The sequence below is a fragment of the Chiroxiphia lanceolata genome, chromosome 1 (assembly GCF_009829145.1).
Source record: "Chiroxiphia lanceolata isolate bChiLan1 chromosome 1, bChiLan1.pri, whole genome shotgun sequence".
Taxonomy (NCBI): Eukaryota; Metazoa; Chordata; class Aves; order Passeriformes; family Pipridae; genus Chiroxiphia; species Chiroxiphia lanceolata.
This window is the reverse complement of record NC_045637.1, coordinates 86,792,502-86,813,338: the sequence shown is the minus strand read 5'-3', so window position 1 is coordinate 86,813,338 and position 20,837 is coordinate 86,792,502. Positions and strand designations below refer to the sequence as shown.

The 20,837-nt window shown below is 42.3% G+C and overlaps 1 protein-coding gene across 3 annotated transcripts in view; it reads left to right on the top strand.

Annotated features, from left to right (window-relative positions):
- Nucleotides 1-20,837, top strand: part of SLC22A23 (solute carrier family 22 member 23) — a 113,163-nt gene that overhangs the window by 66,434 nt on the left and 25,892 nt on the right. For 2 of the 3 annotated variants that reach the window (XM_032693333.1, XM_032693186.1), the window contains exons 4-6: nt 6,576-6,744; nt 12,562-12,689; nt 19,075-19,164. In XM_032693333.1, the coding sequence (XP_032549224.1) occupies nt 6,576-6,744; nt 12,562-12,689; nt 19,075-19,164 (387 nt within the window). The remainder of the gene's footprint in view (nt 1-6,575; nt 6,745-12,561; nt 12,690-19,074; nt 19,165-20,837) is intronic. The other variant, XM_032693245.1, reaches the window with a different exon arrangement.

The window sequence follows — 20,837 nt, the reverse complement described above, 5'->3', positions numbered from 1 at the left end:
TAGATGGCAACTGCAGTACCACAACTGTGATTTAACATTTCTTTGTTTTTATTACTTTGTGAATGGCAGGCAGCATGGTATGTTAAAGGTTTCTCATGCAGTCAGCCGTCTGTTTTGTAAGATGTTGTATGTCTTGTGCAATGTAAAACTCAGCAAATACAGATGCCATGGGATGAAGAGGGATGACACGTGCTTCCTTCTCTGCCACTCATGCTCCTTGGGAGACAGCTTGGATCCAGAGCATGATTGCAGACATCTCTACATCCCACACACTAGTCAGACAGCCTGTGATCAGGGTCTCTTGTGCCTGGAGGAGCCGAGCTCATCCTTGCCCTGCCCAGCTCCCTGCACAGCAGCACATGCATTGTGCCTGGAAAGTCCACAGCTCCTGCATCTGAGTTAATGAGGGCTGAGCGAACACCGTGCACTGAACCCAAGATGGCTCCATGTTTGTGGTCCAAACCTTCCACCCGTGGGTAGCTACAGACTGTCTGCAACTCGGAGGAGAGCTCCTCCTGAAATATCTTGACATAGTTTAGCAGTACCAGGCCTGAAATTGGGTTGGTGTGTTACTCATTTGTGCCTTACAGGAGAGAGTCAGGTGTGTGGAAAGTAGGGAGGGAAGGTTGTGTCTTGTATTTTGGATGAGAGGTGTAGCCATGTTTCCTTTTTTCATACTGTGTCTCTCTATGCACGTTGTAGTGTTCACAGCAGCAGAGGCTAAGTCACGTCTCTAAAGGGTGTTTTGCCTAGCATCAGTTTTAGCAGTATCGTGGTCCTTGTATACCAAATGAACATCTGATCTAGTTTTGGTAAGAAAGGTATATGTTCTGATGAGATATTTACCTATCAGATAGCTCCATCCAGTAGACACGGGATGTCTATCCAGGTCAGAAATGAAGAGTGCCACTACACATCTGCTGAGGTGTCATGCTGGCTGCCTGCCCTGGTGCCAGGCTGACAGCCCCATCAGCTCAGCTTATGTCAGTTCACGGATGACTGATTTGACACATATTAAATGTGTTAATTAAATGGCGGGCTAGTATGCATTTAAAAGAACCTCTCACCAAATCTATTGTATGCAGAAAAGTACCTTCGAAGAAGCACCTTTGTCATTTCCTAGATGTATCTTAGAGTAAATTCTGTCCTCATGTGCTCTTGAGGGGGGAGAATAATCCTATTTTTTTTACTAAGCCATTGGAGGTTCAGTCTATTACTGTTCTCTTTGCTTGGCAATGGATTGGATTTCTCCAGAGGGGAAATTAGATTTTTCCTTCCCTTTCACTCTGTCTCTGTCCTGTGTTTACATCAATTGGCGGTTGTCTGTGCACTCCAGTGCGTGTGATAACCTTTTCTTCCACGGCCTACTTCATTTGCTCTTCTCTAATAAACTGTATGTGCACGTGATGCTTCTTCCCTTCTGGTGACAGCAAAAACAATCAAGATGTGCTCCTTGTCTAAACTCAGCCAGAAGCAAGTGCTGGTTTAACTGGGGCCACTTCAGCCAGTACTGAATCAGAAGTGCACTAGTTGGGATGAGAAGTGTACGTAGCCCATGGGTAGGGCTTGCAGCTATTTGAAGTTTGTGTCTAGTAACTTAGTGGAAATTTGAGTATGAAAGTAGATACTCTGGATTTTATGTACCAACAGCCAGCTGCAAACTTATCTGGGAGTTACTGATAATTTTTGCTGTAGTTTTATCTGGTTGGCTAGCCAAAAGCTAGCTTGGGGGCCATGTTATTCTAGGACTATCCAGTGAGATGATTTGTTTACAGCAGAAAGCAAATCCCACAGAGAGTGTTGGAGGAAGAAAAGGTCCCTGAGGTTTGAGAGAGCTTGGTGGGAATTAGGAAACACAGCAGCAGCAGGGACAGGGTCACCTCCGAGCAGTGTTAAAGATCATTGTGACGGAGGTAGTGGAGCTCACTGTGCCAAAAGGGTCAGCTCAGGGAACATGGAGGTGGTGGGACATGCTGGAGGTGCTGAACAGCTTGGGAAACTAAGTGCTCTGAGATATTTTTCTTTCCTTTTGTACTCTGTTAAAAAGCAGAGTCCAAATGCAAAATCCTAGCTCAGGGCCGCAGCCTGTACATGACTCTTGGCTGAGCTGAGCAGCTGGTGGGGCTGAGAGGCAAACAGAGCCCTAGAGCTATAGGATGCTACCACCACTAGGAATTTCTGGTGTCCCACATTTTACACCTAAAGCTGTGTTGCCTGAGCATTCTTCTGCTCAAGTGATAGTACGGGTCTTGTTTATCTGACTCTTATTGCTTCTCTCCCTTTTGGATTAGAGGAACATGTTAGAGGAGCAATTAGATGGAAGAAATTAAGAGTATGGGGTGTGTAGTAATATGAAGGAAACTGTCAGAAATTGGGGGATTTTGCTTGGTTTTTGTTTTTTTTTTTTTTTTTTAATATAATGTGAAATTGTGAATGTGAATCTAGAATCAGACTGTCTCCTTGGGGATTTTTTTTCAGTGTGAATGCTGTTAGCCAGACTTCAGGTGCTTTGTCTTGACCATTTTCTCCAAGGGGTACTCCTATATAATTACAGTCTTAGTGGCTCACAGATGGAAACCGGGCAGGCAGAGAAAACTGCAAAGGCACAAAAAGCTGCTACCTTGTGGTTTCTCATGAAACTTATGCTTGGCCTGCAGTGCAAGAATTGCTTTGTGTTTTGGGACTGGAGATGGGTAAGTGAATACTAGGGAGTTGTTCAGGCAGTGTGATGTAACCTCTTTTTCTTCTCGATATATTATTTGCAAATGACTTACAGCTTTATTTTTTTTTTTAATAAAAGTATTTGCTGTTCATCCTTGTGCAAATATTCTGAGAATAAGTATCACCCTTTTAAAACAGACGAGGATTTCTGAAATCTGAAACAGATTGTTACGAGTGTGCTAATGTAAGATCAAGTGAGAAAGGATGAGATGTGGCTCTTAGCCCCTTCATGGCAATGACAGCTCACCTGGTAGGATTTGGAGGAGTTGGGCTACACAGGGCCATGCTCTGTGGCAGCATGAGCTGATGTTAACCCAGTGTTACTGCAGTCCTCCCCCATCTTCTGTCTGTATGTCTATCTACTCTAAACAGACTACTCCTTCCACAGCTGCAGATGGAGAGGGTGAGAAAGAAAAGCCGGCTGGAGAGGGAAGAGGGCAGCACTTTCAGATGTCAGGCTCTGGCATACTTGGGTGATTTTAACTCTATTTCCCGTGTTCTTTTCAGAAGAAGTTGCCTGAAAAATTATTGTGAAGGATATCAGCCCAGTGGGTTGTCCATCCCAGAGCCAGGGAGAGAAGCTGTTAGCAAAGGCAACTTGCCCTTTCTGATGCAACGTTCATGTACCCCTTGTCACCAGTGCCTGTTGCATTTGCAGTGGGTAACCTGTTGTGTGACCTGTGGTTTTATGTTGACTTTCTCTGCTGATTCCCAGGGCAGCAGCCTGCTGCACGAGGGAGCAGCTCCACATGCAGTGGGACTGAGCCCCTGGGCCGTTGCAGAGGTTCTTCATTAGCTCCCTCTTCACCCATGTCCCAGCAAGTCTGAATGCTTGCAGTTGTAACATGTCTGGCCCCAGGACTGTTTCCCCACTTCCCAGCCAGAAGTATATGCTGTGCAGTGAGCCTTGTGTGTTCAGTGTCTTGGGCCTGTGATGCGTGTGGAGCCCAGGTCTGGATCACACCTGCAGTAAGGCATTTCCCTTCAGGCTGAGTTGTGCTTGCAGCGTGTGGAGCAGTTGTGCCACAGGATTTGAGCTGGGTCCAGCTTCTGTGCTTGTGATGTCCACAGTTTCTTAGTGCCCATCAACAGTGAGAAAGTCTGTCCCACATGTCCTGGGCGTCTCCAGTTTCACGGCCCAAATACTGCAGGCCTGTTTTGCATACAGGTTTCAACTTGCCCATATGATCACTTGCCTGGGACTTAAAGAAATTAGGCATCTAAGTTGGATCTGCTACTCTGACTGTGCTGCATAGAGTAGAAATGCTGGGCAAGAAAGCAGAATTGTTTGCATGGCTGTCTCCTTGCTCGCATAAAATTTTCCAAGTAGAGCAAATGGGTGTATCTGGGAGTTTTTTGGTACTGATGGTAATTTCCATGATTTCTGTGTATGACAAGGATTTGCTCTGTGCTCCACGAAGTAGTTGAGGTAGAAACTTTTTCATTGTTTCAGGGAGATGGAGCTTGCTTGCTCAATTTGCTGTGGGTGGATAAAACTGATCTCTGTCTTGTACTGATTTTGCCTGAGCTGGTAGTTTATGGTGTGAACTGAGTGAAAACTGTTGCAGCCCCAGAGGCCTTGTGCCTAGGTGCATCACAGCATCAGTGTGAGCATCAGCAGGGTGCCTTTCCTGGGTCCAAAGCAGAGCTGCTATAGAGAGTGGCTTTGCTGCAGAGGTGGGAAAAGGTTGACTGATAGACGGTTGCTAAAAACTCCAGTGCTGAATCTTTTATCATGTAAAATTGAAGCCAGATATGTTGGAAAGTCAGTAGGCTGTCCTAATATGTGGAACATTTCAACAGAAATGTGATATTTCATATACTGCTGCCACTGCTTGAAAGTCACACTCACCCAGCTAGAGCAGGGATTATTTTTTTGGCATCTCCAGCTTTCTTAGAGGAAAGAGCAGAAATTGATCATATGCATGTGATAATCCAGAGAAGAAAATAGATACTGAACAATCTCTGAAGCTGTTTCCTTTCTATACAATTAATAACTGCTGCATATGGAGTTATTTACTATGCACCAGTGACTTAATAAAATATGCTTTTATTATTTGGACACCTTTCCTGACTTCATATGGAAGTTGATATCTTGGTGTATTTTTTTTTACCTGATACTTACCTGAGCAATGCAATTGAAATGCCGAAGCATATCTAATGTAGACTTCCTGTTTCTATAGCAACAAAACTTGAGCTTGTACTTAATGAAGGAATATATATTGGAGTGTGAGTAACTGTGACTTTAAGGTTTAGAAAAACAAACAGAAGCACTTTTTATTTGGAGATTAGAGAAATAAAACGGAAGTGACCTCTTTGCATAGAACAAAAAATGTTTCCTAGGCTTGGGATACTTCATTAGTAGAAATGAAACCATATTAATGTCATAAGGAGCTCTGTGTTTTAATCTTGTTTTCCTAATTAAAATGTGAAAGCCTTTCATAGCATGTGAGAGTCTTTGAGGGCTTTTTACCCCTCTTTCTTTTCCAAAGCTGCTATGTTTGTGGTTAGGCTAATGAAAATTTGGGCTGCCTTACAACAGATACATTTTACTTCTGTTTTGGCAAAAATTCATTGATAGATTTTGTATGGGCTGAAAAGGAAGGGAGAAAAATGTGTGGTGTTTAATCCTGGATTTGATCTACAGGCTAGTTTTTGGTCGGTTAGTTTAAATCTGTGTTACAGTGATAAATGCTGACAAGCTACAGATGAGAGAGTGAATGAAGGAGCAGCTGTCATCTCTTCCTATTTTCTTATAGCTTTTCAATTACAGTTTTAATAACCATTAAATTCTAATTTAAAACAGCCACAGGAAATATCCCAAAAAAAAGGCAACAGCGACATATCACAAATGTTTATCACAAATGTTTATGAGCCTGTTTCTGTATCAGCATTCCAATAAGTACTACACATTTGTGGCAGGTTTATTGCACTTCAGTATTAATCTGTAGAAGTAAGTGTGGGCAAATGGCAGATATGTTGCAATCTGACCGGTGAAAAAATTTCCACAAGTTAATCCAATTTTTCTGTTTGCTATTTCTCCTGTGACTTTTTAATTTTGTTGTTAAGCTGTGATTCTGATAAATTCATCTTCTGACTGAATAAAGATAGCCAGAATTCAGGATTTAAGGAGATGTTTTATCTACTGAACTCACTTGTCAGCAGGCAGCTGAGACAACCTAAGACACCAATGATGGTGGTAAACTACCCCACAGCAAAAGGGAGGGTGGAAGGCAGGATAAGACAGATGGAAGGTTGACTTGTTTGAAAGTTGATCAAGATAAGCTATTGCAAAAAGCAAACCCAGAAACAACCCATTCAGCAAAATCCAGCTTGAAACTGGCTGAGTTGGAGCGTATTAAACTGTGGACAGGTGGCATCCTGTATGAGCTGGGAGCCTGCATCCTGCTGAGAGCTGTGCTCTTTTGCCTCCCAGCAAACTGATTGGAAAGGCATGTGGTGTCTCTGAGAAGTGTGAAAAGGCATGACCCAAAATCTTTGGCTCTTATTTTATTCTACATTTCCTTTTAAAGATAAATATGTTACAATTTGGTGAAATGCTTCTCTAGGCGGAGACTGAAGGAAATCTGGCAATGAGGTTACAGCAGGTCTGCAGGAGAGGCACTAGGTATGGAAGTTGTGATGTTTCACCATAGCCAGCTGATAATGAGCTTCTCTAGAGCTGCTAGGGTGTTTGAAACCTAAATACAGGAGGAAACAAAATTTATGTGATTCTGCATAGCTTTGTCCAAAGGTCTCAAAGGACATGAACTCCTGAGAGTTTCACAGAGGTACTCTGGCGGTGTCTTTGCTGGTGGGGAGACTAATGTGTCTGTGTGTGCTCTGTGTTTCAGGGATAGAGCTCTGTCCTCCTGGGCACCGGTTCATGATCACCATGGTGGCGAGCTTCATTGAAATGGCGGGGCAGTTCCTCATGCCGGGGCTGGCTGCCCTCTGCAGGGACTGGCAGGTCCTCCAGGCAGTCATCATCTGTCCTTTCCTGCTGATGCTGCTTTACTGGGTGTAAGTATTTCTTCCTCCTGTCAGGTCAAAGGCAACATGAGCTCCTAATGCAGGCTTGGGACTTGGGCAGTGCTTCACTGTCGGGAAGTGTGTGTGCTTCACAATACATATGAACCTTTCCCTTTATTATTCCATTCACCTTGTGCAAAGACTTGACTTTGAAATAACAATAACTTTATAATCTGCTGTAGCACGCACATACGTTACATGCTGTGACAAGGTGGGAACTTGGGAGATGGTCCTCTTTGATTGAGGTGCAATTTGTATTTTGCTGTTATTCTGTCTGTCACTTCCCCTTTAAAGACAAAAACAGTTTTGAGAGGATGCATCTCAGCCTAGCTGTTGTCAGATTATGACTGCACGGCTACATTTGCCCTTAATACCTGTGTTGTGGTTCTGTACTGTCACTGTTCGTTTCTTTGGCCTGGGTTATCCAAGAGAGGTTAAAAATAATGTGTGTCAGCTCTTCAACAAACACACTTGGATATCTTGTGTACATGAGGTAGTCAGCCCTGAACTAGACTTGATTTTGCCCAAATTAGCTCACGCTATGCTGCAGTCTGTGTGGGTGGTCTGTTCCAGGCAGTGGTTCAGGATTGTTCCCACAAGGAATTCCCCACTCCTGCTGCTCCCACTCCTCTCTGCCTGTGGCGGGGCATTAATACAGCTATCCTGAGAGAAGTAGGATGGCTTTCACCTTGGGGATGGTGCCAGGTCCATCCCCACTGTGACTTTTTAAACCTCCCAAAAATCTTGCTTTGTTGTTCTGTCTTAATAGTGACACGCAGTGGCGGCATAACACAACAGAGGCTTATGAGAGCAGTGTTGTACAAAGCCATAAGAGTAAGAACAGTCTAGGTCATTCATTTTAAAGATAATACTAACAAGTCTAAAATATTAGTTGCTGTGCACTCAGAAAAATGGCCATCACGCTGTGCAGGACCAAGTTGTTTGCGTACCCATGGGAGGCTAGGCTGCTAGCTTTGATGCCTGACAAGTTGCAATGTGTGCAAACTTGTTACAGTATGTAAGAACTTTTAACAGTTATATTCTTGTATCAACTTCTTCCAGAGTTCTCTTGTGTCCATGATGGTGACTCTCAGTGGGGATTTTATTGCTTATTCCCGGGGCAGGCATGCTGCAGCATGGGCGAAGTGCAGCACACAGGAGAAAGTTACAAGTCTTTGGCAAGATAATGGCAGGGGTTTTACCCCTGTATTCCAACATAACATTTAAACAGTCTTATCTTGTCAGTGCTAATCTCAATGAATACTGCAGAGTGGGGTTTTTTATGCATGATACCGTTCTCCCCTCCCGTACCTGCGGTATGTTATCCGTGTGCAGGTCTGCTTCCTGTTGCGATGCCACCAGCTGAAATGCCTTATATCCACCAGTGAACAGAACCCAGTATCAAGCATAATGTTTACAGATATGTGTCCAAAGGACAGTACACTAGTATGAAGATGCCTAATGAACACAGTAGATGGGATGGACAGCAGGCACCCCTCAGCAGTCTTCTGGACGTTGCGTGTTTTCCAGGTGGCTGTGGCAGGGTCTTGTATGTTCCTGGCGAGAGGTTGTTCCTGGGTGACATTGAAAGCAATAGGAAATGTTAAAATTTATTTTGTAATCTGCAAGAGCTCTGTGGCTTTTTGGCTGTACAGGACAGGCAAACCAAGGAAATAGATCCCCCTCATATAATGTTGGTTATGGCAGCTTGATAAATAGTGGTAACAGCCAAAGAATCAGGATTTGCGTTGCCCAGGGTTTTTCCATTTGCGGAAATGGGCTCTGGTTAGGATGCCTGTTTAATTATACTGTCAGTACAGTATGTACTTTTCTCTTAGGCTTTTCTCTTCCATCTGTTGTATATTCTCTGGAAAGTGCTACCATTTCATTGCCTCTTTCCTTTCTTCCAAATGGAACATGGACCCTCAGCATGTGTTACGAATGAAGGAAGAAAACTAACTAATGGGTAATAAAAGAAGAACACTGCTTGTTAATTTGCCATCATGTACCCAAAGCAGTGAGTTCAATAACAGATGTTGTGAACAGCCCCTGCACTGCCTCCTACTTCCTCTATACTCTCTTTACTTCCATCTCCTGCTGTGAGAGTGGTGTTTGCCTCTTCAGGCTGGGGCTTAGCCCCCTCTCACCTATAGATTTGCTCTGCTTTTGGCCACATGCACATGACAGACTATACGGTCCCCAGGTGGTGCATGGCTGAGCAGATTGGGTAGCTGGGCATGGATGGGGGAAAGGGGAGACAGCAGATATGTCTAGGAGGGATGAACAGGTGGGTTTGGATACAAAGGTATCGAGCAGATGCCACTGCTGGGCTCTTAGGTCATTCTGGAAGGGCAAAAGACACCCATGTAAGCCAGACTTGGGCAAGAGGTTTGTGACAAGTGTATAAAAATAAGTCAATAGAAGTTAGACTCCTTTTAAGTGTGTATGTATATTATAGCCATGAGGGAAAGGGAGTTCCAGTTATACAGAGACCTTATTTTCTCTTGCTTGGAGCAGGAAACTCCAGACAGGATGATGCCATGAATGTCAGCAAAGGTATCAATAGCTTGAAATAAACTCCTGCTTCACTCTAACAGAAATTGAAGAACTGGGAAAAGGTGGCCAGTTCTTTTCTAGTACCGATAGATAGGATTTACCCTCACCAGACACAATGTTGGACAAACTGGGCTTACTGCCTTGGGGCAGACCCCTGATTGACACATTTTACCCTTTTCATGGGCATCCATTTTCCACCCATCTGCACAGAATCATGGTTTTCCTTCCAGCTACGTGTGGTACCATCCTAGTTCTTGTCTGTCAAGGGTTCTTCTTCTCTTAGGATTTCTTGGACTTGAGATCTTTTTTTCCCCAGTGTCCCTTCCACTCATTCCCCTCTTCTCTCCCAAGCAGCAGCAGCTGCTTGGAAATTAATGTCTCCCCGTACTCACTCTGTGTTCTTTTCCCTGACTGGAAAAGCATGGCCCTTTCCTCACTGATGGTGGAGGTAGCAGACTATCAACCAGCTATGTGGGGAAAATACTGAAAAACAAAGTTCAGCAGGAAGAAATGCATGCATTGGCTATAGTGTTCACCAAGGACAAACTGTCTGCACACCTTAGGGGCAGGAACACTGAGGGAGCTTGATGTACCACTCTAAGGGAGACATGAAGCAAAGGATGGAGTGGCACAGAGGTGTTTAAAACAATGCAGCTAATGGGAACTGTAAGCCAAAGGAATGACCCAAAAGGTGACCAAAAGCTGAACTTTGCTACATCAGCTCAAAAATACATATTACATTTCACACCTCCACATAGGCTAATGGTTAAAGTCACTCAAACACCAACCTAAACATGAAATTACATTAGCTGTAGCTTTACCTTTTCCCCTCCCTCAAAGAAAACAATATGAATATAGCTTAACTGAGGATGGAGGTCAGAGGAGACTCCATCTTTGTATCCCGGGGTGGTCAATGGGCTGTACCTATCTTTTCTCTCATTGCCTGTTGTGTAAGAATCGAACACTCAGCAATACCAAGTGTTTCTTCAGGAAATTCAAAAAGCAAGCTTGTATTTGTGATTATAGTTTTAGCACTATTTAGTCATCTTACAATTTAATATGTTTATTGTTGGCTGTATTATTCATATTTTAAGTATTCATGTATGCTTCTGCAGACAGTGTACTTATCACCAGCAATCCAAGAAGCTGCATTTCTGTTGCTCAATAAATGACACTTTTGTACCTGGCCATGAGAGCTATTGAATGTGACCAGACTTCTAGTCTGACCATGAGAGTTCATTGAGTGCAACCAGACTTAGTGTATCACACAGTCAGCTCAGCCTGCTGACCTGGGCAACTGCCCACCCTCAGCAGTAACCTGTCTCAGCTTCATTCAATTAGTATTTATTGCCAGGTGATAAAGCATGAGGTGGTGAACAGATTTCTGTGCAGAAGTCCCCTGGGACCAAGGGATTGGGTTTGTGGTTTTTTTTTTTCTTCTTTGTTTTAGCTTTTGAGTTTGTGATGGTACTTGGTACAGCAACAGAAGGTGCAACAGTAGGTGCATACAGGTGATGCTTGGCTGCAGGATCTATGCCCCACAAATGAGCTCAGGTGCTTGCAAAGAGATGGGGTGGCCAGTGCTTCCCCTCGCTGTGCCTGGTAACCTGGGCTCAAGGCAGCACACAAGTTTTTAAAGATCCTTAATGAACCTCCCATTGCTCACACTTAATGATGGAGTAGCTGAAAGATGTGAGGCTTTAGCACTTCCAGTTTGAGAAAACTACAGGAGCTGGAAGATAGAGACAGCATTTTTCCCCACTGTGCAATGCCCATCCCTGTGGCTCCCTCTCTTTTCGTAGATGCTGGTGGTCCTTACCGGAGTTGTTTGGGACCTTTAAGCAGACTGTTCAAAATCTGAAACTTTTAACCTAGTGTCTGAGGCTGTCTCCTCTCCAGAACCAAGCATGCAGAGATTTTGCATTCAAAAGGTTTTTAGTATTTCAAAAAATGCTTTTGCTATACAAGACATACTGCAGGAGGATATGCCAAAACATCTGTGCAGCACGATAGTAGTAGGGAGGTAGTAAATAAACTGTCAAGCTGAATGGCTGTCATCAGAGCTGTTATATATTTTTATTGGCTGTTATCGTTTAGACTGCAGTCTGCCTGACTTCTCTCCTTTCTACTTCTTTTTGAAAAAATTACTTAATACTTTCTTTGTCTCGTTTGGAGGTTTTGCTAAGGGGTCTTCCAAATTGTATCAGCCTAAGAGATGGTGCAATTGATTGCTTGGAACTATAAGAACTGAGCTGCATCCACAGCAAAGATCAGTGCTTTGTAAAGGGAATTTGAGGTTTATTATATATTTGAAGTTAAAAGTAGTTGTTAAATTGTTCTTAGGTCTTTTGAAAGAGTAGTGAAAGTGAAGCCTTAACATGAGAGAAAAATATGCTTGGAGTGAGATCTGAAAGTTTTCATATCTATAGAAGTATGGGAGATTTTGGTTTTTTGTTCTAAGATCTACATGTTTCTTTTGGGTTTGTATTAAAATAAACTCATCTGAAAAAAAAAAAGGAAGAATGATCAGTTAAGCTCATGAATCTGGTAAACATCAGCACTTGAAGGAAACAACTGGACAGAAAAACTTTTTTAACTGTATGCGTGTATATATTTTTAAGGCAACTCAACTAACACAATATTGTCTTTACTAAGGGAAGCTTTTAAAACATCAACTAAATATTGTCTGGAACACACACGATACTGACCTGTATAAAGAATGACTGCATATATGGGAGAAGGTTTTTAACATGTTTAAAACCTGAGAAAATATGTTGCAATATAATCCTAAGAAGTAATTCTTCTCTTTCTCTGTCTTTAGAAGAGAACCCAAATTACTTTTGTTAGCTATTTTCCTTCTTTGGTCTGAATTACCGTATGTTAACTGCGCATCTCATTCATTCTCTTCTTGGCAGCAAACGTCTGTTGCAGACAGCACTGCCTCCTCCTCCCAGTTTTTTCAAAGTTATATTAATGGACAGAGCACCTGGAATATGTTATAAAATTCTAATTTGTCCTATTTCTATGGGATAGGACAGTTCCTCTATCATTTGTGAAGCAAGGTAAAAGAAAATGTCATTAATTTGCACATTCTGAATTGGTTTTCCCTCTTTTTTTATTTCACGAGTGATTATTCTGCATGTTGAAATAATTACATGGTTCCTGAGTGGTTAAATGAGCGGGTAAAACTCTATCAGTTCATCCTCTGACAGAAACTTGGAAGAAATCATAACCTGTTTTCTGTCTTCAAAGTATTTTCCCAGAGTCCCTTCGGTGGTTGATGGCTACACAACAATTTGAGGCATCCAAGGAACTGATCCTTCAGTTCACACACAAGAACAGGATGAACACAGAAAGCGACATCAAAGGAGTAGTGCCCGGTGAGTAGGAGAGAAAACTGTGAATCCCCCAGCTTTTCTGTAAAGGCTGCACGTGGCATTGCTGCCCAGAATGAAATTATCCATTTACTGCCTGTAAAATCATCCCATTCATTCATTCATTTTGTTCTTCTTGAAAATCCATTCCAAACTCCAGCACTATGTTTAAAACTACTTGGCCTGTTGAACAATCCTAGTAATTATAGTCTTGTCTTGCAGTGCCGTGTGTCTTTAGAGACATCTCTTGAAGAATTTTACCACGGCTACAAGAGTGCGCCTTCAGCTCTGTGTGCCTCTGGAAACTGTGTTATAAGGAAGCTGCTTGCTGGGATCCTGCCCATCAGCCAACATTTACTTTTTTAGTTTGGAGAAGCAGCAGCACTCAAACCCCCTATGTACCAGCCCCATGGGAAACTTAAACCACAGTTTCTCTTTAAAGCTTTGCTCCAATAGCTGTTTTGCTTTCCTCTGCTGCATCATCTGAGTGATGCTGCTTTAGGGATGGGGAGTTGCTGCAAGTGGCAGCACTAGGGTGCAGTTTTTGCTTGAGAGTCTAAATTATCAGTTTCTTGGTTTTCTGGTGCTTTTGGAAAGAGCTGGCTCCTCTCATCACCAGAATTGTCACTGAAATAGCCAAGATCCTGTCTTGCAGGGTGCTTTGCAGAAGAGACTTTTGTGTGTGTGTGTGTGTGTGTCTCTAATTACAACAAAGATAAAGAGTTTCTGGATCTTCATCTCACCAGTGCACCTGTCAGATACGATGCAGGCTCCCGCCCCCTCCTTCTCACAAGCCTGACTCTGCCCATAAACACCCATTTTGCATTGTCACTTGCAATCTGTGTCAGACTATGCACTAGTCAGAAAACAGTGAAAATATATCTTGTTTTCCCGTTTTTTTCAAACCCTACTTCCTCTGATCCCAGGAGCTGCAGGGAGACCTCGCCCAAAAGTGATGCTTCTGCACTTGTCTGATACTTGCTGTCAGAGATCTCTGGGGTAACTGTAGCTTCAGTCACTCACTGTTAAAGGCATCAGTCAGCACTGAGACAGACTTCATGCAGGATAGAAAAAGACCATTATCAGTGTCTAATAAAACAGTCTTTATCAGTGAGCAGTGAGAAAGCCTGGCTAGAGTCTGTGGTATACATACCGCCATAATCATTGGTGTGATTTTTGGTGCACACTGGTAGTAGTTAGCTTGCTTGCATGTAATTGTGTGTCTGGGGTTGCAGTTCCTGGATTTGCATCACACAACATGCCTTTGCAATGTAAATGCTGTTTTTCTGGCAAAGTTCTGAAAAGCATAGGGGTATGTGAACAGCCATTAACCTGGTGATCTGTGTCCCCCTCATCTCCTTTTTGCAGGTCTTCCTCATAGTAAATGGTGGATCTTGAGAAAACCTATCTCTGAGGCTACAAAATGTCTCACAATTTGACTTGGAGTTTCCCAACTCCTAAGTTTGATTTTTCTCAATCAGCTTCTTGATTTTGCAGATGAAATAAAATATATTTTAGGGGAAAGAAAAAACAAATTACCTGAGTTTGCTTTAAGGAAAATAATAAAGAGACAAGTGTATCTAGAGGGATTTATTTAATCCATGTATAAAGTTATTACCCATAGAGGAATGCCAAGTGTCAAAATGGTTTTATGGCTATTATTTGTGACTGATTTACTTCTATCAGCAGTTTCATGGTAGGAGTATACTCCTGCTTAAGGGAGGGACTCCCTTTCATGTGAAAAACAGAGCATTATTTCACATCTTGATACTGTGGATTCTCTTGACTGCAAATACATTTAGATATAGCAGGTGTCAGTACAACACCTTTTGCAAACTATAAATTGTTCAGAACATGGTCATTTCTACCTCCTTGTTGATTATGGGTTTGTTGGGGATATTGTTGGTATTTTTTTATTATTTCTTTCCTCACTTTTTTCTTTAAACTGTTTTCTGCAGCCCCACACTTTAAGGCTTTCTTGACCCAGCTCTAGAGGCATGCTGCATTGCTGTAGGGGGGAGAGTAAGAGAGGAGCAGTATCAAAAGGATGAAGATTAAGCTGTTGAAGGAAGGACCTTCTCTCTCATTCTGGTTGCATGGGAGTGTTGATGGTCTGAGTGAGGACAGGATAAAAGTAGAAATCCTGAATTAGGAATGTGATCGAAGCACAGGCCATGTGTTCTGCAGTGGATCAGTAACTAGAAGAAAGCATTTCTCTGCTTTTGTGTGTTATAATCATATACCCGTAGTTGCTGTAGCAGGGAATGGGTAAAAAGCTGGTATTTGTCTGGGAGAAAGGATGCCATTGAGCCTGATGCAGATATCCCCTATTTTCCCTTGACTCCATTGTTGAACTTTCCTGTCTGTGTGGAGAGGGTTTTGTTTGTGATTTGTTTTATTCTTTGTTTTCCATCTGAAAGGGCTGGAAACTGTTTTGCTCTAGTTAGGGGCCATTGTGTTCCTGTTTATTATTCCTCGTTTCATTGTTGTATCCACCTCCTGTGATTGAATTACTCCCAATACGTTTAAATGATAAACTGCTCACTTGTGGTCCCTTCCAGCAGAAAACACCACTGTAATTTTACTCATACATATCGGTCAAATTAGTGTATCCAATATAACAGATCATTACAGGAGTTCCAGTTTCATATGTACCTATTTTGGCAGTTGATATGAGTTCTATAATAAAAAGAAGCAGCATTCTAGAGGGTAACATATTTCTGGGATGGAAGAAAATTTAATTTTGAATTGCTCTCCGAGCAGTGAGCAGGCTGATTTTCCTTTCTGAAGAATCACATAATTCCCTTTGCCTGCTGAAAGCTTTTACTTGTCCATTTGGCTGTACTGCCCATAGTGGAGAGTGCCACTGTAGGGCCTGCTTCTTCTTGGGGAGGTGGCCATCTACGTGTTGGGTGGGAAAAAAAGGAAGCAAAATTTATCTGCTGGTTTTGATGGTCCGTAGGGTGGGAGTGGTTTTCCAGTGTTCTTGTGGGAGATGTCTCTAAAGAGAACAACTAAATGTCCAGACAGTGGTCCAGCTGCAGTTGAAAGATCTGGCAGCTACAGAAACAACCTCTGCCTGGAGAAAATGAGGGTAGGCAGCTGATGGGCAATGCTCAACCAGTAAGATAGTATGGGACTGTGCTTACATGGGAAACTAGGTGAAAGAAGGGACATTGATAGGAGTCTGAAGTGTTGTAGAGTAACATTGCCCTTATCTTCGGTGGCCTGTCCCAGGGGAGATGTTGGTTGCACAAGGGGAACTGATTCCTCAGCATCTTTAAGTGGCTTTATTTTTGAGTGATTGATATACTTTGTGATTTCGAGCAGGAATAATTTGCCATTGTAAAGAGATCTTTGGGTTTATGTGGTTGTGGTTTTTTTCTTTAATGGTTAAGAAATCTAGGTGTGTTAATTAGACATGGTTAAATCATCCCTAATATGTTTTGAGTCTTAAAATTTCATCAGTTGGCTTAACAATTTATCTTCTTTTAGAAATAAAAGTTAAAATTCATTTTTGCATCAAGGAAATTATTTTTATTCAACTATGTATTGAAATATTATTTTTAAAACAGACTTATTGCATTTTGTGGAAAAATATTTCAAAACGTTATCCAAAAAAGTCAACTTCAATCAGGAAAATATGAAACATTTTGATAATATTAATTCAGTACAGTCTTTTTAATACCAATTGATCCAGAAACTTCACCATCTCTTCCCTGTGGAACAAGAAACAAACGTACATTTCAGTGCAGCTGCAGGACAGTCATTTTGACTTAAGTGAAATAAATGCTAAGGAAGTATGGAGATCTGTTTAACAAACAGGAGAAAAGAATATTTAAGGGAATTGGAAATCCCAAAGCACCAACTGTCCTTACACCTTTTAAAGGTGTGTTACACTTTACATGGCTTTCATCATTTTTATAGGATGCATTCTTTTCCTTTTGTGGGGGTGGAGGGTCTGTTTGTTGCCTGGAACAGGTCATGTGCTGCAGGCTGGTCTTGGCTGCACCAGCACCCAGCCCTGTGGTGTCTGGGTGTGCTGGGAAGTGCACTGCTTGAGACACTGTATCATCAGTTACCTAAGTGTCAAACTTGGTGCTTCCATGGAAACCCACCCCTGTGCGATTCTCTTTGACTTCCTCTATGGTGGGAGACATTTCGGATGTTCCTTAACATAAAAATAACTGCTTGACCAGACTAAGAAACAAAGCTCCCTTTTTGCTAATCTCTAGATGAAAACACAAACCAGAGTGCTCCTGTGGTCAGATAACTTGTAGCTGTTCCTTTCCAAGCTTAGAGAAATAATATTGATGTAATCGGAAAAGGTGGCCCGGAAAGATCAAGTGTCCAAACAGATACCAATACTTTAGCATGTAGGACATAATGTGGAGAGGATGAAGGGATACAGTGGTGATGAGTACTCTGTATGTGTAGATGTGTGGATTGCAGTTAGGAAAGCTGTGGTTTTCAGGGGCTTTGCCTCTGAAGAAAAAAAAATCAGATTATCTTTCACCTTTCTTGCTACTGAGCAACACGCTGCCATGACTTTTCTTTTGAACATAAGCTGTTTTTCTGTTTTGTTTTGCTGTATTTTTTTTTCCTAAGCATGAGTCTTGGATCTATGTAATTTTTTCACTGCTTTTTCCACTGGGTAAATAGCAGAGGGAAGGGTGAAAAAGCTTTATGTCTGAAAGTCAGTCTCTTTCCCTGTAAAGCTTTACTCATATCCTTAGACCATCATACCTATAACTACACTACTCTTTTAAAGCCTGTGTTAGGTGAAGAGGGTATTAGCAAATTTCCTGGCCCCATAATACAGGTAACTCCGTGTGATACTACTGTGTACAAACCTGACAGATGTGTTCCTTTACCAGATCCTGTTTCTTGAGTGTTTAATGGTGCCAAACTTTTAAATATCCCGTGCAACTCCCAAGGAGTGGCCAGCTAAATGTGGGAAGTGTAGTTAAAACAGTTCAAGATGGTGCTTGAAGGCAGACATTAAAAAGGATTTAAAAAAGACATCTTAAAAAAGGCTGTGTGTCAGCCACAGAGATATCCATCTCAAAATTTAAAAAAACCCCAACCAAACAAAATAAAACAGCCAGTGATTTCTGTTGCCCACCTGTATGTTTAATCAGCTTTCAGGAGAGTCTGGGTTTCTCCTTATGGGTCCCTGTTGTAGGGACTGATGGAGCCTGTGCAACTCTTTCAGGATGTGCTGTACATGATAGTGATTAACAAGGATAAAACTGGTCCGCTAAGTCCTCTTCTCCTAGCTAGGTCTACAGGAATGGAAGAGAAGAGCCCATGCATGCCCTGACTATATCCCTGGCAGGGGTGGTAGTCATATCTGACAGCAGCAGGTTTCAGAGGGGACAGGGGAAAAAGGGTGCACTCTACTGTGAATGTACCTTTCAATGCCACTGGGAAAAGCCAAATATGCAGGAAAATTTAAAGAAAAAGAAAAAGAGGGGGTTGCCAACCTCTATTTAGGCTTAAATTACTCTTTCTCACTAGTTGAGTTCTCTGCAGAGTCTCACTGGCCACACTCCAGCCTGTTGATTTGTGCCAGGCTGGCACTCTGGGTCTTTGTCCGTGGTACTCCATATCCTCCCAGAGGAGCTGACTTTACAGGGCAGGAGTCATGTGCAGAGGGCAGGCAGCAAGCCCTGGTGCTGCTGGCACTTCTCCAGCCCACAGGCACAGGGAGGGGAGACGATGGAGAAAGTGAAGGTAGGTGAGTCCGGACGTGGATGTGAAGGGTAGGAGAGGAGACCTCAGGAACCAAGTAGGGGTGAAGAGCAATAAGAAGGGACCAGTGGACAGAGAAGAGAGGAAATAAGAGACTTAAACAAGTTGTGGGAGCAAAGATTAAAGATAGTTGGAGGGAGCTTAGAGAGGCAAAGATAACAATGGAGACCAAAGGAGCTATGATCATATGCTTCCCCCTCTTTCTAGAACAAGCTGTCAAGCCCAAGGATTCAGTCTCAGCCCTCTTCTCTTGTGAAATCCACTCCTCAAATGTGTGCTTCACCCCTCCATCCTGCCCAACTTGCTTGCTCTGCCTGCTGAGGTTTCCTCCATAGCTCTGGCGGCAAAGAGCAGCAATGCACGTGTGGGTACCTGAAACCTCCTGATGGCTCAGACACAGCTCCACACAATGACATTTGAGGTGCTTTTTGTGTTATGGGGGTTTTTTTGATTTTTTTTTTTTTTTTTTTGGGTGGGGGGTTTTTTTGGTGATGTTAGAAGAATGTAAACGTCTACATGTCACACCCTGGGAAATGGAAGAAGTCAGGTTGCCTGGGCAACCCTTGCTTGGCCTCCTGGCATGAAGGCATGTTGATACAGCCTTTAATAACATGATTACGACCTATTTTTTCCACAGGGCATAGGATGGACGAATCAGTGCATAGGATGGACGATGATGTGGGAATGAAGCTGTTGTCTGTTCCTCATTTGTTGCAGAATTTGGAAGGTGTGTAGTGAATGAGGCAGAGGGTTGCAGGAGGAAAGAGGATAGTGTTGGGGAAATGAAGCTGAATACCTCCTTAAGAACTGTACTTGTTCTCTGTCTGACAGGGATGTTTTTGTATGATGATGGAGATTTCCCTGGAATCAGACCCTTTCAGTCCTGTTGCTAATCACAATTTCTTCAGTGTCTGTCTCTAGTGTGTAATTCTGGGGCTTGATTTGCAGAAAGCTGGGAACATTTATATCAGCAACTACAAGGCATATTGCTGCATGATTTTTCTCATTCTGGACAAAAATCCTCTGTATTGTGTCTCCCTGCCTGCAAAACAGGAATAATCCTTGCCTTTACTCTTACAAGGCGGTAGAGATTATTTCATTATTATTTATGAAATACATGTATATTCTGACAGCACTGCAGGATTGTCTCTGAGGAAATCTATGATTTTTTTGTACTCACTGGGAGGTTTGGATAATAAGGCTGAGAGGCACGTGTTCGATGGGAAAGGTAGAGATGTCATTACTACCTGCCCATTTGGTGACTGCAGTGAGCATTCTGGGGGGGAAAATTAATGTGTGATAACCTGAGTGCTATATCCTAATGCATATGAGCAATTGAAGATTGCAAAGGCGCCCTTATGTCTGGCTTTTTCTTACTTTTTTGAATGTAATTAGAAATACAGGATTCAAATAAATTATTACAATCAGTCCTTAGCTGTTATAGCCATAAAGTTACATAGTTACTCTCATGAAATGAGATTAATTTTAAATGCTGTTAGTATTTATGTGCAATGCTTTTGTTAGAATGCCATTCCGGTCTCTATATTGCTCTTGTACTGGGGTACATTTTAGCGTTCAATTCAAATACACTGTAGTTGTCTGTGTTCATTCTTTTTTTCCCTTCCCATTTGCTCCTGTCTGTGCCTATCTTAAATATCTTTTCCCATGCTTTGTGAGAAGGCAGCAGCCCCATTCCTTCACTGAGATGAAGTTCTCCTCTATCTCCCCTCCTTTTATAAAGGGACTTGCCAAAGCTTTAGTTTCTCAAATATTGATGACCAGAATTGTAAGAGAGTACCAGCATTTCGTTGTCTGAATTACAAATACCTCATGGTCTCAATAAGCTGGTGTCATGTAGTCACTTGTGTTCAAGTAGTACATAATCAAGTCCAACATAGCCTTTGCTTATGTTGGGGAAACATTTCCCCTTAATGACTGAGAATCTTACTTTGGATTATGCATTTTCACTTGCTTTTGCAACACAAGGTCTCAGTTTCACCTAGTTCCCTCTAATGGCTCATTTCTGTGTTGTACTTACCTTTGGTAGTAAGGCAATGCCTCGCTTTGTCAACAGCAGACCTTATTGGTACATTTCTAGGGTTTTTGACAGGCTCCCCCCTGAGGTTATTAAACAAGATTTTTTTTTTTTCTTTTGAGAATAAGACAAGTCACCCTGCCACTAATGTCCTACTATCTGCTTATGATTTCTGTTTTTCTATCCTTTATTGTCTACCATGAGTCAACATTTTAACCCGCCTCATAATTTCTGTATGTGACTTGATAGCCTTCAGTATTTCTTCAGTATTAGGCTTTTCAAAAATGCAATGATTCAGACTGCCAGTCCTCCGTGATAACAAATAAATAAGTAAATAAGCACAAAGGGAGTTCACGGAGACAGAA